The sequence below is a fragment of the Aethalodelphis obliquidens genome, unplaced genomic scaffold (assembly GCF_003676395.1).
Source record: "Aethalodelphis obliquidens isolate GAN/ISIS:26980383/991018 unplaced genomic scaffold, ASM367639v1 scaffold22, whole genome shotgun sequence".
Taxonomy (NCBI): Eukaryota; Metazoa; Chordata; class Mammalia; order Artiodactyla; family Delphinidae; genus Aethalodelphis; species Aethalodelphis obliquidens.
In genome coordinates, this window is record NW_020837966.1 from 12,205,595 (window position 1) to 12,220,369 (window position 14,775).

Below are 14,775 nucleotides of genomic sequence, written 5' to 3' on the forward strand. Positions count from 1 at the left end.
AAAAAAAAAAAAAAAAAAAAAAAAAAAAAAAAAAGCTGGGTGACTTAGGGCAAGTCCTTCAACCTCTGTGTGCCTCAGTTTCTTCAACTCTGAAGTGAGAATTTTAAGAGCACCTTTCTTAATTAAGTGAGTGACTATTTATCAAGTGCTTGGAACAATGTCTGGCACATGGCAAGAGCTCTATCACTCTTAGTTGAATAAATAAACATCCCTGCAAGTGGCAACAAGATCTGGGGCTAAGTGGTGGCCGTCCCTCCATCCAGGGCTGATGTGCATCAGGTTGTCACAGTCTCCACCCAGACAGACACATTAGACTCTGGGAATCTCTACTGTAAGGGGCAGAAGTGCATCTCCCTCCTCAGTGTCCTGCCAACAAGGGGCAGAGACACTTAGTGCATCTTAGAGCAGCATTTCCCAAGCTATCTGTAGTGAAGGACCAGTTTTCTTAGTTTTCAGTCCATTGTGGCGGCCTGATATGGGACCCACCTGAGCAGGACTCATACCCAGCACTTGCCACAGACAACTCGCCCGTGCGTCTACAACGCCCTGAGTGGTCTGCACCTGGACCCGTGAGACGAGCCCACTGCATGTGCACTTGGATGTCCCAGCAATGTCAGACTGCTCTAAGAGTTTCTAAACACTGTCAATTTCAGTACTCATCTCGGGGTGCACTGCGGACAGCCCCGATCCTCAGGTTACACTTTGAGTAGTGGCATCTTAGAGGACACTGACATCGCCTGCACACGTACGGAAAACAGCTGGAAAATTTGGTTGGCCAGAACAGTCAACGGAGTGTCTGTTTGTCTGTCTCTCCCAACACTTCTGTCCTTCTCAGCCTGCCTGCCTTCTCCTTGTCCATCCCCATTTCTTTCATCTTTATCTACACATTAAAACCAGCTACCGGGCTTCCCTGGTGGCGCAGTGGTTGAGAATCTGCCTGCTAATGCAGGGGACACAGGTTCGAGCCCTGGTCTGGGAGGATTGCACGTGCCGCAGAGCAACTAGGCCTGTGAGCCACAACTACTGAGCCTGCGCGTCTGGAGCCTGTGATCCGCAACAAGAGGCCGCGATAGTGAGAGGCCCACGCACCGTGATGAAGAGTGGCCCCTGCTCACTGCAACTAGAGAAAGCCCTCGCACAGAAACTAAGACTCAACACAGCAAAAATAAATAAATTAATTAACTCCTACCCCCAATATCTTCTTTAAAAAACAAAAAACAAAATCCGGCTCCCTAATGAGATACTGGGGTTCAGGACAGCCACGGAAGCTGTCATGGATGCTTTGATGTCCCAGGCGGCACCCCGTTTCATGAGTACCCCCCTCCAGCTCACTGCCACCCCTTCTCCTGAATGTTGCCTTTGGCTGACGGGAGCTGTCTTGCCCCCGTGCCCACATCCACATCCTTATCCCCAGGTCACTCTCCAGCAGCCCTGGGCCAATAACTGACACGGTGATGCAAAACGTCAGCCCCCTTGTCCCAAGAAGGAACCAACCATGTGGTACAACTCATCCTCCAGAGACCCCTGTGGGCTCAGGCTGAAGCTAGACTCCAGCCCAGACACCATTCTTCACTTGGCTCCTCCCCCCGCCCTAGCCTGTTTCTCTCACTCCCCTTCCTTGGGAGCATGTCCTCAAGACATCACAGGCACCCTAATCCCTGCCTCAGGCTCTGCTTAAAGGGAATCCAGTCAAAGACAGAAGCCATCGACACTTGGGTTCACCTTCCTCAACGACCTGGCGGATGAGAGCACATGACGGGCACAACGCGCAAACCTTGAGGACTGGCATCAGGTCGCCCCGAGAGTCCGCTCGCTGTGTTCCAGGTAAACAAAACTTACCTGTTGTGTTAGACAGGGCCAGCGATTCCATGGAGCCCCGCGGGGTCTGCTCTGTGGGCGTCATGTCCTCGGTATATTTCAGTGAACTGATGGGATGACGGGTCCGACACTGCTGAGTGGACATGCCCCCTTCCTCTTCCATCTCCTCCTCATATTTGGGGACTTGGATGCTGCCTCGGTTTTCGCTGAAGCTCTGGCTGGACATATCACTGTAGCTCTCCTGGGACCTCAGCCTTCCCGGGTAATAGTCTTCTCGGCATTCCTTGATGAAGCTGCCGCCGTGCCCCTTCATGGCCAGCGATGAGCTCCTTTTGGGGTTGCTGAAGTGCTTGGGCCACATGTCGGGCTGGGCCCCGGCCCCTTGCCCTCCCGGACTGTAGGAAGTTCTGATGTTGCACTGGCTGAGGAGCTGCAAGGGGCTCTGCGACTGGTTCTGCTCCATCTTGTTCCCGTAATGGTACGGCTCATCCCGGCTCCTCCAGATGGGGTCCCGGTTGAGGCTGGGTGTCTGGCTGGACAGGCTGAGCAGGTCCATCTGCAGCGACAGGGGGTCCACGTCAGCCGACAGCCGGTTGGAACTCACCTGCAGCTGGCTGTGCTGGCTCAGCATGGGCTCTTCGGTCTTGCCCTTGTTCTTGCCGATTTTGGCGCTGCGCCGGGACTCCTTGGCCCGGGCGTTCTGGAAGGCTGAATCAGAAGAGTCAGAGCCGTTGGGGTCCTCCCCAGCACTGCAGGCCCGTGAGCAGAAGATCTGGCCTTGCTTGGGGAGGAACGGCCGGCCCAGGAGGGACTTCTTGCAGTGAGCACAGCAGAAACAGGTCTCAGTGGCATGCCAGTGTTGGCCATCATAGGTCATTTGACCTTGGTCGATCCCTGGGAAAAGAAGAGACATGAAGAGGCTGACGAGCTGCTCAGAGTTATTACGTGACGACATAAAACACACAGCACCCTGGTTTGCCTGAGGCTTCCAGATGCAGCAGAATAAAATGTCAATAAATCAATGATCAGGCCCCCGTGTAAATAGTAGTCATGTCCTATTAGGACGGCCCCCTCGTTCTACCCAGTCAGGTCCTTCTTAACTCATTTGCTCTGAGTGCAGAGAAACTAAATCCAAATGGCCTGTCCATGAATCCTTCCGCCTGGGGCGCGTTCCTCCAGATAAACAGCAATAATGATACTAGGGTGTGAGAAGCACTGCTTTAAATGCTTCACTTAACTTCTCAACTGTACGAGGTAGGTTTCTAATATTACATCCATTTTTCAGAGGAGAAAACAGAGGCAGAGGAGGTTAAATAACTTGCTTAATGTAAAGGAGCTAGGAATCATAGATGAGATCTATACCCAAGAAGTCTTGTTCCTAACCATGACCTCGATAATCATCTTTCAGTCTACTCAGGGGTCTGCTCAAACGGCAGCTCCATGGAGAAGTCTTCCTGTCCACCCTAAAAGCTACTCTCCACCACTCTCCACCCTTACCTGCTGTATTTTCTTCACAGCATGGATACTGCTTGACACTGAGCCACTACATATGTGCATGTGTTAATTACTAAAAGTGAAGTTGTACGATGAAGTTTCTGGGATATCTCCAGGAACATGGCCTGGTACATCGTAGGGGCTCTTCATGTGTGGAATGGATGAATGAATTGAATTCCATCACCAGTGCCTGGCATTCCAAAGGGTAATTACTTTAGCAGTTTAGTGGAAAGGAAAAAAGTGGACTTCAGCTCACGGTAAGGAAAAACTTGGATGTAGTCTGTCAAAGACATCACCTCACCGTAAACATGCATATCCTTTGCGTAACTTCTGTCCCATGCCCGGGCTGTGTCTCGTTTACGTAACATTGTTACACCTGCTTCTGGGAACCTCCCATAGCCCCTCTTGTGTCTCAGAGTCTCTTCTGCCCTCTTCTGGTTACAGGACTTAACTTCCCTGTGGGACAACATCTCCCTGCCACCCTTGGGCCATGAGCTTTGGGCAGGGCTAAAGCCACACCTGGACCAGCACTGGCCAGTAAAAACACCGTATCTCCCAGCCCAGTTACTAGTTCAAGGGTGGGCACCTGACCTGCACCAGGCCAAAGGGAGAGTCACCTGGGACTGTTGCTAAAAGAGCGACACAGGGAGACTCTCTTTTGACAGCAGCTGCTAAACGGGCAGAATGGGAGCCGGGAGCTGTGGGACCTACCTCCCAACCTCTTGTAGGGAGAGCCTGAAAATGCAGACCCAGCAGTGACTGTGGGATGGGAAGGGACCTCTGCAAGAATCCTGACGCCTAGCGATCAATGCCTCTCCCGAAAGGCAGTACCAATGTGAACTTTCACCTTTGGTGGCTCGAGTCCTGAGTCTGAACTTTCCAAGAGTAACCTCTAGATAATTGTCTAGAGAGGCTGTGAACAAGAAACAGGGGAAAGGAGAAGGGCAAGAACAAAAGGGAGATGGCACAGCAGCCTCTCCGGGCCCTCCCCATGTACCCCTCACTTCCCTTTATGTCCCTGGAGCCCAGGGAGAGAGAAGCGTAGGTATATTCTTCTCCTAGGAGCTCCTCCCTGAACTAAGGGGTCTCTGTTTATTCAGGAGTCAGGCCCTACGGACCAAGCGGGGATTTTACCAGGACAGGAGCCACCACAAGGGTCACTCCAAGATCAGAGGGACACTGAATCAACTCCCTTTCAGCACCGCATTCCCAGGAGGAGTGAGAGCTGGCAGGGGAGGGGCTAGAGACAGCAGGCACAAAGCTGGGGCTCCAGAAACATTTTCTCCTCCGTCAGGCTGCCGGGGGAAGCAGGAGCAGGCAGCACAGGCAGGCCGAACTCCCTGGTGAGGCATCAGGACTCGGACAAACGCAAGTTCAAATCGCAGCTCCGTGCCATGCCAGCTGGTTGTAAACATGCTGAAGCCCGTCAGCTTGGTTCCAATCTTGGCTGGGCCGCTGTTGGGCTGTGTGACCCTAGGCAAGTGGCTTCATGTCTCTGTGCCTGAGTCTTCTCCACAATAAAACAGGGATAATAATAGTACTTACTTCAGAGGATTGCTTGAGAACTAACTGAGTTAAGATGCAGTGAGTGCTCTGCTAACTCTTCCCAGCCCTCTTCTTGAGATTTTATTAGGTCTCAATGCCTGCCTCCCTCTCTGCTCTGAGGGCCGCTACCTGGATGCTGTCCAAGAAAGAACTCTGAGGCTGGCTCGGCCCTCCCTCCCCTCTCCCCTGTTCTCTCTCCTCCAGAGAGCTTCCACTGACATCCCAGCTGCCCTGGATCCTCACTGTGACCTCCAACTCAGCACAGCACCCCAAGCAGCTGCAGCCTTATCCACTGCCTTTCAGAGGTGTGCGGCAAGTCCAGTTCCTACGGGCTGTTCCTCCACCAGCTGCCTCCCTGTGCTTCTGCGAGGAAACATACTCAGATGCGGCAGCAGGGGCCTAGTTCTGGGGATGGGGGCCTCACAAAAGGCTGGGCCGCGGTAGGGAGAGCGGAGGGGGAGGCATGTTCCAAAGCGGCCCAGCAGGCAGTGAAACGTGGTCCCTGATAAACATCAACGATGTCAGATGGTGCTCTGAACTGCTCCTGAACTCTAAACATCTGGAAAAGGGCTCGGCCGTTCCACATCTAAGCGTTCCTTTTTTATTCCCTCCCTAAGCCCTTTAAGTACTTCTCTGAGGGTGTATGTGTCTACTGCTGCTACAGCCTCGGTATGTTTATAGGACTATTTACTCTGCTGTGAGCAGGCAAAAGTACCGTTGCCCTGGCAACGGCTTCCTGCTGTAGGGTCCGCACTGAGTAGCTGTATAAATAGGGAATATTTGGATAATACGGTCAGAGCAAAGCACCCAGACACTGTGGTATGTGTGATATACAGAGCATACCCTTTCTCTGTTGCAAGAAAAGTATGTTGTACAGAAAAGTGGATTTAGGAAAAGAAAAATGAGGGACAGCATTTTAACCACAGCAGTGATAATACTGCAGGCCACAGTGGTCCCCTTTTCTGACAAAGCACTGATGCCTTTTTATGGCTTTCAGAGGGAAGGAGAAGGGAATGTCAATCAAAGCTAAAAAGAAGACAGAAACAGAAGAAAACAGGGAACTTCTGAGGTGTACATGCTGCGGTGACATATTTTCTCTTGTCCAAGCTACTGAGCAAAAATTCTAAGTGGCAGTTTCTGGAGAGGCTTTTAAGCCTCGATGGAAAGGGACAGAAGAAATAGAAATACTAACAAGCAGGGGGTATGGCTGCCATAGGTAAGCTGTGTATACTCAGCCTCTCTCAGCTGAGCAGGCACCTCCCTGCAGACCCAGAAGCCATAGTGAGCAGTGCTGGGTCAGCACCATCACACCATTTCCCCGATCGAGTCCCACCCCTCGCCCTTCCTCACCTGCCCCACCACCTGTCCAAATCAAGCTCATTTCCTAGCTCTTAGAATAAAGGGAGGTATGTCTGTTTAACCTCTTTGACCCTGTGAGAAATGCATCAGGCTGTGAGAGGGGGAGGTTTTTAGGGGTGGGGGAAAGGGGATTTTCACAACACCCCAGCTCCCAGAAGGGAACGCTGCTGGACCAAGGTTGGCACAGCAAGGCTCCACCCTGGGCCTGGCAGGGACTCCAGCGCAGAAGGGCTCCACAGAAGCGGGCCTGAGTCCACGGGATGGACTCAACGACAAAGGACCACTAAGCACACAGCAGGTGTCTCCAAGCGGGGCACAACAGGCTCTCACACTGATCATCTCCGTATCTCCCAACTACAGGTAAGAAGCTGGCAGCCTCCGAGCAGACTTCTTGGAATTGCACAAGCCACAGGAAGATCAGGCTGCTGGTCTCAAAGACATTCATCTGCTGCCAACTGTTTTTTTTCTTTTTAAAGGGCAGCCCATTCTCAAGGTGCCAGAACAGGAAAGCTGAATAAGAAGCTACAGATGCAGCACGATCGGGAACAGCATGGAAGGGCTGAACAAAACAGTTACTTGAAAAGGGAAAATGATTTTCACCATCTCATATCTGCCACTTCTTTGGGGAGTTTATAGCTTCCGAGCTATTTGAGGTTCTCTCACTTCGTTTCTGGCTGGGTCAGCTTTTGCTGACTTTTTTTTAAAGACATGCGTGCCAGAAACCATTTGGTTTCCTTGACTATCTCTTCCTACCACGAGGACTGCTTTGTTTCCTCCCTCTGCTGACCCCCGAGGTTTTCCGAGGAGGCTGTGGAAGACGTCTGTTTACATTTTCCCCTCATATCATCCTCTGAGACCTCTCCTCCTCCCTTTGGTAGTGGGACTGTATACCTTGGGGGTGAGTTCCAATGGGAACTCCCTATTCTTTTCTTTCCAGGGTGGAACAGATGACCAAATGAGGGGCTACAGCATTCCTATCTGGAGGACCTGACTTGGATATTGGAAAAAACACGATCCCATCCTTTTAGAGAATACCAGTGCTAAGACTAAGTGTAGCTGGGGGGTGGTCATCTTGGCCACCTTGCAAAGGCAGCTCGCTTCCAAATGATGCCAAGAGAAAGCAAACTGAGCGGAGACACACAGGAGAAAAAAAGAACCAGACTTTGAATCCTTGAACCATCCTTAACTGAAACCAATTTCCTTCTTGGCTTTTCTGGTCCTGTGAGCCATGAAATTTCCTTTGTCACTTAAGGTAGTATCAGTTGGGTTTCTATCACTTACAACCAAAGGGATTCTAACTATACCAGACACAAAGCAGATCCAGTCAGAGTAGGACCAAGCTGAGCACCAAGAGTTGCCTCACCTATGTGTTGGGCACAGGTGTCGCAATATTCTGCGTACAAGGACTCGAAGCAGTGGCAGCAGTAGGGCCTTCCCTCCTTCATGATGTAGCGCTGGCCGCCCAGCACTGTCTCGCATTCGAAGCAGCAGAAGTGTTTCATGTGCCAGTGTCGCCCCTCAGCTTCTGTGCATTCGTCTGCAAAGATGATCTGGTGATGGAGAAGCCAAATGGTCAGTGGATAAGAGCCAGCCATGAGAATGTACTTTAAAGGTGGAAAGCTATGAGGGCCCCAAACTGGAAGGGTAGGGAAATAGGTCCTGTCCACCAATTATTAAACAGAAAATCTATATGTGTATGTTTATTCTCTATCTATATCAGTTCCCGCGTGTGGATTTGCCTAAAGCGCAATTAAACAGTTTCTGGCCTGGTCGGTGATTAATTTAACCACGTTGTATAAAGACAAAGAACATGCTACCCTAAAGAATATAAAGCAGGACTAAAAACTGACAGCTCATGGGCGCTTTGGCCATATCGATTTAATCTGGCTTATGTACAATATTTTTTTAAAATGAGAAATGTCATATAAACACCTGGAATCCTGGTTTCTCTTTAGAAAACACGTGTTTGGCAACGTGTGCTACACATTCTTGCATGGCAACAATAAGAGGGGTTGCTGCTTTCAGATGAGTGATGAGTTCTGTAGCTTGTCATTTTTTTTCACCACTCACTGTTACCTTAAAATGAGTCACCTTCATTTACGATAACTGTCTAGCCCTCAGAAGCATTTGTGTTTTGACCCCTAAGACAGAGTTTTTTACAATTTCAAAGCACAGATTTAAGAGCTTACTGCAGACTACAGTAATCAAGGCAGAAATAAGCTCAAGTGTTTATGGCCAATTGATTACTGACAAGGGTGACAAGGACATTCGATGGAAGAAAGAATACTCTCTTCAACAAATCTATCTGGGACCACTGAATAGCCATATACAAAAGTATGAATTTGAACCCCTACCTCACACCACATATAAAAATTAACTCAAAAGGGATCAGAGACCTAAATGTAAGAGGAAAAAAACTATAAAATGTTTAGAAGAAAACACAGGTGTAAATTTTCATGAACTTGGATCAGACAATCAGACAATGGTTTCTTAGCTATGACTACTAAAAGCATAGACAACAAAAGAAAAAACAGAAGTTGGATTTCACTGAAATAAAAAACTTTCATGCTTCAAAGGACATCATCAAGAAAGTGAAAATATAACTACAGAATGGGAGAAAATACTTGCAATTCACATATCTGATAAGGGACTAGTATCCAGAATATATAAACAACCCTTACAAAGCCGCAAGAAAAAGAAAAATCACCTAAGTGAAAAAATAGGCAAAAGATTTGACTAGACATTTCTCCCAAAAAGAAGATATGCATATAGCCAATAAATACATTAAACAAATGCTCAACATTATAAGCCATTAAGGAAGAGCCAATCAAAACCACCACAGGATGTCACTTCATACCAACTAAGGTGACCATAATGAAAAAGACAAACAAGAATTGAGAAGAAAGTTGTATGGAAACACAAAAGACCCCGAATAGCCAAAGCAATCTTGAGAATGAAAAACGGAGCTGGAGGGATCAGGCTCCCTGACTTCAGACTATACTACAAAGCTACAGTAATCAAGACAGTATGGTACTGGTACAAAAACAGAAAGATCAATGGAACAGGATAGAAAGCCCAGAGATAAACCCACACACATATGGTCACCTGATCTTTGATAAAGGAGGCAGGAATGTATAGTGGAGAAAGAACAGCCTCTTCAATAAGTGGTGCTGGGATAACTGAACAGGTACATGTAAAAGTATGAGATTAGATCACTCCCTAACACCATACACAAAAATAAGCTCAAAATGGATTAAAGACCTAAATGTAAGGCCAGAAACTATCAAACTCTTAGAGGAATACATAGGCAGAACACTCTATGACATAAATCACAGCAAGATCCTTTCTGACCCACCTCCCAGAGAAATGGAAATAAAAACAAAAATAAACAAATGGGACCTAATGAAACTTCAAAGCTTTTGCACAGCAAAGGAAACCATAAACAAGACCAAAAGACAACCCTCAGAATGGGAGAAAATATTTGCAAATGAAGCAACTGACAAAAGATTAATTTCCAAAATTTATAAGCAGCTCATGCAACTCAATAACAAAAAAACCACCCAATCCAAAAATGGGCATAAGACCTAAATAGACATTTCTCCAAAGAAGATATACAAACTGCCAACAAACACATGAAAGAATGCTCAACATCATTAATCATTAGAGAAATGCAAATCAAAACTACAATGAGATATCATCTCATACCAGTCAGAATGGCCATCATCAAAAAATCTAGAAACAATAAATGCTGCAGAGGGTGTGGAGAAAAGGGAACACTCTTGCACTGCTGGTGGGAATGTGAATTGGTACAGCCACTATGGAGAACAGTATGGAGGTTCCTTAAAAAACTACAAATAGAACTACCATATGACCCAGCAATCCCACTACTGGGCATATACCCTGAGAAAACCATAATTCAAAAAGAGTCATGTACCACAATGTTCATTGCAGCTCTATTTACAATAGCCTGGAGATGGAAACAACCTAAGTGCCCATCATTGGATGAATGGATAAAGAAGATGTGGCACATATATACAATGGAATATTACTCAGCCATAAAAAGAAACGAAATTGAGCTATTTGTAATGAGGTGGATAGACCTAGAGTCTGTCATACAGAGTGAAGTAAGTCAAAAAGAGAAAGACAAATACCGTTTGCTAACACATATATATGGAATTTAAGAAAAAAAAAATGTCATGAAGAACCTAGGGGTAAGACAGGAATAAAGACACAGACCTACTAGAGAATGGACTTGAGGATATGGGGAGGGGGAAGGGTGAGCTGTGACAAAGCGAGAGAGAGGCATGGACATATATACACTACCAAACATAAAATAGATAGCTAGTGGGAAGCAGCCGCATAGCACAGGGAGATCAGCTTGGTGCTTTGTGACCGCCTGGAGGGGTAGGATAGGGAGGGGGGGGGGGAGGGAGACGCAAGAGGGAAGAGATATGGGAACATATGTATATGTATAACTGATTCACTTTGTTATAAAGCAGAAACTAACACACCATTGTAAAGCAATTATACCCCAATAAAGATGTTAAAAAAAAAAAAGAATTGAGGAGAATGTGAGAAATTGGAATCTTCATTGATAGTGGGAATGTAAAATGGTGCAGCTCCTCTTGACAACAGTTTAGATTCCCTCAAAACGTTAAACATAGAACTACCATATGACCCATCAATTCCACTCCTTGGTATATACTCAAAAGAGAACAGAAAATATATGTCCACACAAAAACTCGTATATCAATATTCATAGCAGCATTGTACATAATAGTCAAAAAGTGAAAACAATGTAAATGTCTATCAATTAATAAATGGCTAGACAAAATGTGATATATACACACAACTGGTTATTCTTCAGCCATGAAAAGGAAAGTACTGATACATGCTGGAACTCGGGAAAACCGCAAAAACACTGTGCTAAGTGAACAAAGCCAGACACAAAAGGTCATATGCTGCATTAATCCACTTATATGAAGTGTCTGGAATATGTAAATTCATGGGGACAGAGATTACTCGTTGCCAGGGGCTAGAGGGAGGGGAAAAGGGGAGTGACTGCTAATGGACCTGGTGTTGCTTTTTCGGTGATGAAAATGATCTGGAATTAGGCAGTAGTGATGGTTGTCCAACTCTGTGAATACACTAAAAACCACTGAATTGTACACATTAAAAGGGTAAATCTTATGCTGTATGAATAAGATCTCAATAAGCAAAAATTTCAAACCACTTTAATCATCCTATTCTATTTGCCATTAGATAATATTAAGTATCATGAGCATCAATTTCCAGATGTGGAAACTGAGGCAGGCAGGAAAAGGGGCTGCCCACAATCACTAGAACTGGACCAACTACCTGCCCAGAGGGTCTCTTTTGAATATCACTGGTAGCATTAGAATCCAAGTTAGATAAGGCCAATTGACTTCCTTCTAGGGGAGTGAGTCTCTGATTGGCGGCTTTTAAGGAAGAGATGCCCACAGTAATAGTGGACTCTGGATGAAAAAGAGGAGTGTTATTTTCAGGGTCCCACATTGCTGGTTATAGGGTCAGAAAGAACCAAAAACCTACTTTATGCACGAAGAAACCCCTGTCCAAGATCTTTCTCCTAATATGTCCCATAAAATCAGTCAGGTTTAGAACATTCTCCTTTCTGCCCCCAACTTTTAAGTTAAACCAGGTTTTCTATCTTTCAGCTCCCAGACCACACCTAGGTGTGCTTCTGCTGGGAGAAAACACCAGGTATGAACCTTGTGTCCGGACTGCTTTCTTACTCGGAAAAGCAAATTCAAGTACCTCTTAAGAGTGTGGGGCAGAGGTTTCCAGACGGAGTAGCCATGTGCCCCCTGAATGCTCATCAGACCTTTTGTAAACTGTGGGAGAATCAAATCATGCTACCCATTTTCTCGTCTTCTCAAACCAAACTGTCCCATCGAATCTCAGGAAACCCAAGATTTTAAGATAAACGACACACGATTACTGATGATGATTACTTCCTGGGATTTGGGCTGAAATCTCAAGTTGCACAAAGCCTTTTATTTTTAGAGTTCTGAACTGACCTAGTGCCCCTGGAAATGTCCTCAGCCCTAGCAACTGTCTTCCACCTAGCGGCCCATGAGACTGTCACATTCAGTAAAGCAGGTCACAGTCCTGGACATTCTAGCAACGAGGGATGGTGGGGCTTCATTTCTGAAAGGGTTAATGTAAGAGGGGAGGGGAGTGGCCTATGGTTTTCTTCCATGCAGGAACCACAGGACAACGTGCTGGCTACGGTGTAACCCAGGGAGCCGGGCGGACTCTGACCTCGTCGCAGGCTGCGCAGCGCGGCTTCAGGCACTCCGCGTGGTGCCTGCCACAGTATATCTTCCCATCTTGGTAAAAGTAGATCAAATCCACCAGGAGCTCGTTGCAGACAGTGCAGATAAAGCAGGGTGGGTGCCAGCAGACACCGTGTCCGGCACGCGACGCAAACACAGCAATGTCCCCGCCGTTGATCTGGCCTCCGCACTGCAAGGCGAACAGAAACGTCAGGAAGAGGAACACCGGCACCCCGTCTCTCAGCGCCACGCGGGAGGGATACACGACCACCACCGGCATCACTAGCTGGTGACTGAGCGCTTACTTGCAAATCAGTTACTGTGCTACCTGCTCTACACACAGGCAGGCAGGGTTTTCTTGTCCTTCCCCCACTGCCCCTCCTAGGGCCAACACGAGGAAGATCCTGTCACTGAGAAAATAAGCAATCCCAAAGGTGGGAGAGAAAGGAAAAGTCTGCCAGCAGGAGGTCTCATTATCTTTCAGATACTGCCAACTCCCTCCAGAGGCCCAGCCAGGACTACTGCTAGAAAGAGTAGGCTGTGTGGGGTTTGGGTGATGCGTGAGTGGGGAGGGGGTTTAGAGGGCCTCTGGGAGGACCTGGAGGTCTGCACTTTGGATGGTAGGGAGTGGGTTCATAAAGATATGCCCACTTTTAACATCTTCTCTAGAAGCCTTTCAGGGATGCTTTTTTTACCTACCATCTTTTTACACAGTCCCGATTGAAAAGGTACCACTCCTAAAGCCAGACTATGAAAAGGGCTTCTTTCTCCCCTTCCTGAGCTTCTCACTCATTTCCAAAGTCCCTTCCCCCTACCCAGAAAGGAACAAGGCAGAGTCCCTGATGACCCACGCTTCCAGTTGCACTTGGGATAAAATGAATACGGTGCAGTCTTTGAGGGAGGAGTAAAGTGTGAGGTGACAGGTCCGGGGGGAGGCTCTCTGCTGACCACGGTGTTGGCCTGAGGTTCCCAGCCTGAGGGTCCAGCACTACGGCTCCACATGAGTGGCTGGGGGCAATGTCCAAGGAGGAGAAAAGCGACCTCCAAACCTTTCGCACACCTTGGCCAGCAGAAGGGTTCTGACGCTTCATAGAAAAGAAAGTCAAGGTCTCATGGAATAGTCTCGGGGGCCTCATTCATGCGAGTGACCAGACATAAGACAGACATTACGTTATGCAAAGTGCTACCCCTGCCTTTTGTGCTAACGTTGGTAGCTGAGGTATGCATACTTCTAAAAGGGAAACTGAGGCACACTCAGGTTTTCCAGTTTATTTGCTCCAACACTGATTCGAATTGGGCTACAAGCATCAAACTAAAGGTTGTTGGGAGCGCTCCAAGGTCACGAACCCGGGGAGAGATTTTTATAGAGAAGACGTGGAAGCAAAGTGCAGAAAGTATTTCAGGGACTAGGGATTAAGCAGTCCCCTTATTTGGGAAAGCCTGGTTGGCTGTTTGCAATTGGTTGTTCAGTTTCACTTTCTCGGATTCCACTACCCTGACTGGTTTAGGTTTTGGTCTGCTGATACAGGCTACCGAGGCATTAGAGCCACCCCAGTCCAACGGCCTCCTTGTTTAATTACTTTAACAACACGGAATCCCACTGAATCTTCACCGTGATTCTATGACCTAGGCATTTGTTAGCCCCATTTTGCAGCAAAACCATCAGGAAAAGTAACATGGTCACTGCCATCTGGCAGAAACCTGAGTCAATCTTATGTCTTTCTGCCTCCAGGCTCTCGTCACTCTTCCATGCCACTCTTGACACCTGCCCATGAAACACCCAACCTTCCCATCGTCTTAGGGAAGTCCGCCTGGACTGGTGAAGAATGACCCAAGAGTGGCAGAGGCCCTGAGCTGAGCACACAGAATCTCACATCTTAACCTCTGACCACCTACATCTCAGGGGCAGGTGTCAAGGATGAAGGGCCCATCCCACTGCCAAATCTGTGGTCCTCTGGCTTCCCTGTTAAGTTGCATCTCCATTCCATCCACCTGAGCCTTCGCACACTATCCCTCTGAAATCCCCAAAAAGGGCCCCCAAATGGTATCCCCTCCGCTCAGGTAGTATCTTGCCTTCTCTTCCTCAATCCAGTTCACATATTTTCAGTATGTGAATGGGTCCCCAAAGCACTTAAGGAGTTAGATAGGGCTACTGTCTTAGCAGCAGGGCTAAGAGATGTGCCCAAAATATGACCATCAGCACCAGAAGGCTTTTGGAGGTCAAGAGGTGGGGCAGGGTGAA

The 14,775-nt window shown here is 47.7% G+C and overlaps 1 protein-coding gene across 7 annotated transcripts in view; it reads right to left on the minus strand.

Annotated features, from left to right (window-relative positions):
• PRICKLE2 (prickle planar cell polarity protein 2) overlaps positions 1 to 14,775 on the minus strand; it is a 344,499-nt gene that overhangs the window by 48,958 nt on the left and 280,766 nt on the right. For all 7 annotated transcript variants that reach the window (XR_003435869.1, XR_003435870.1, XM_027121311.1 and 4 more), the window contains 3 exons: positions 12,520 to 12,723; positions 7,580 to 7,766; positions 1,840 to 2,712 (listed from right to left, as the gene is read on the minus strand). Coding sequence is in view for 5 of the 7 variants with exons in the window: in XM_027121311.1 (XP_026977112.1) it covers positions 1,840 to 2,712; positions 7,580 to 7,766; positions 12,520 to 12,723 (1,264 nt within the window). In the remaining 2 variants the exon portion in view is untranslated. The remainder of the gene's footprint in view (positions 1 to 1,839; positions 2,713 to 7,579; positions 7,767 to 12,519; positions 12,724 to 14,775) is intronic.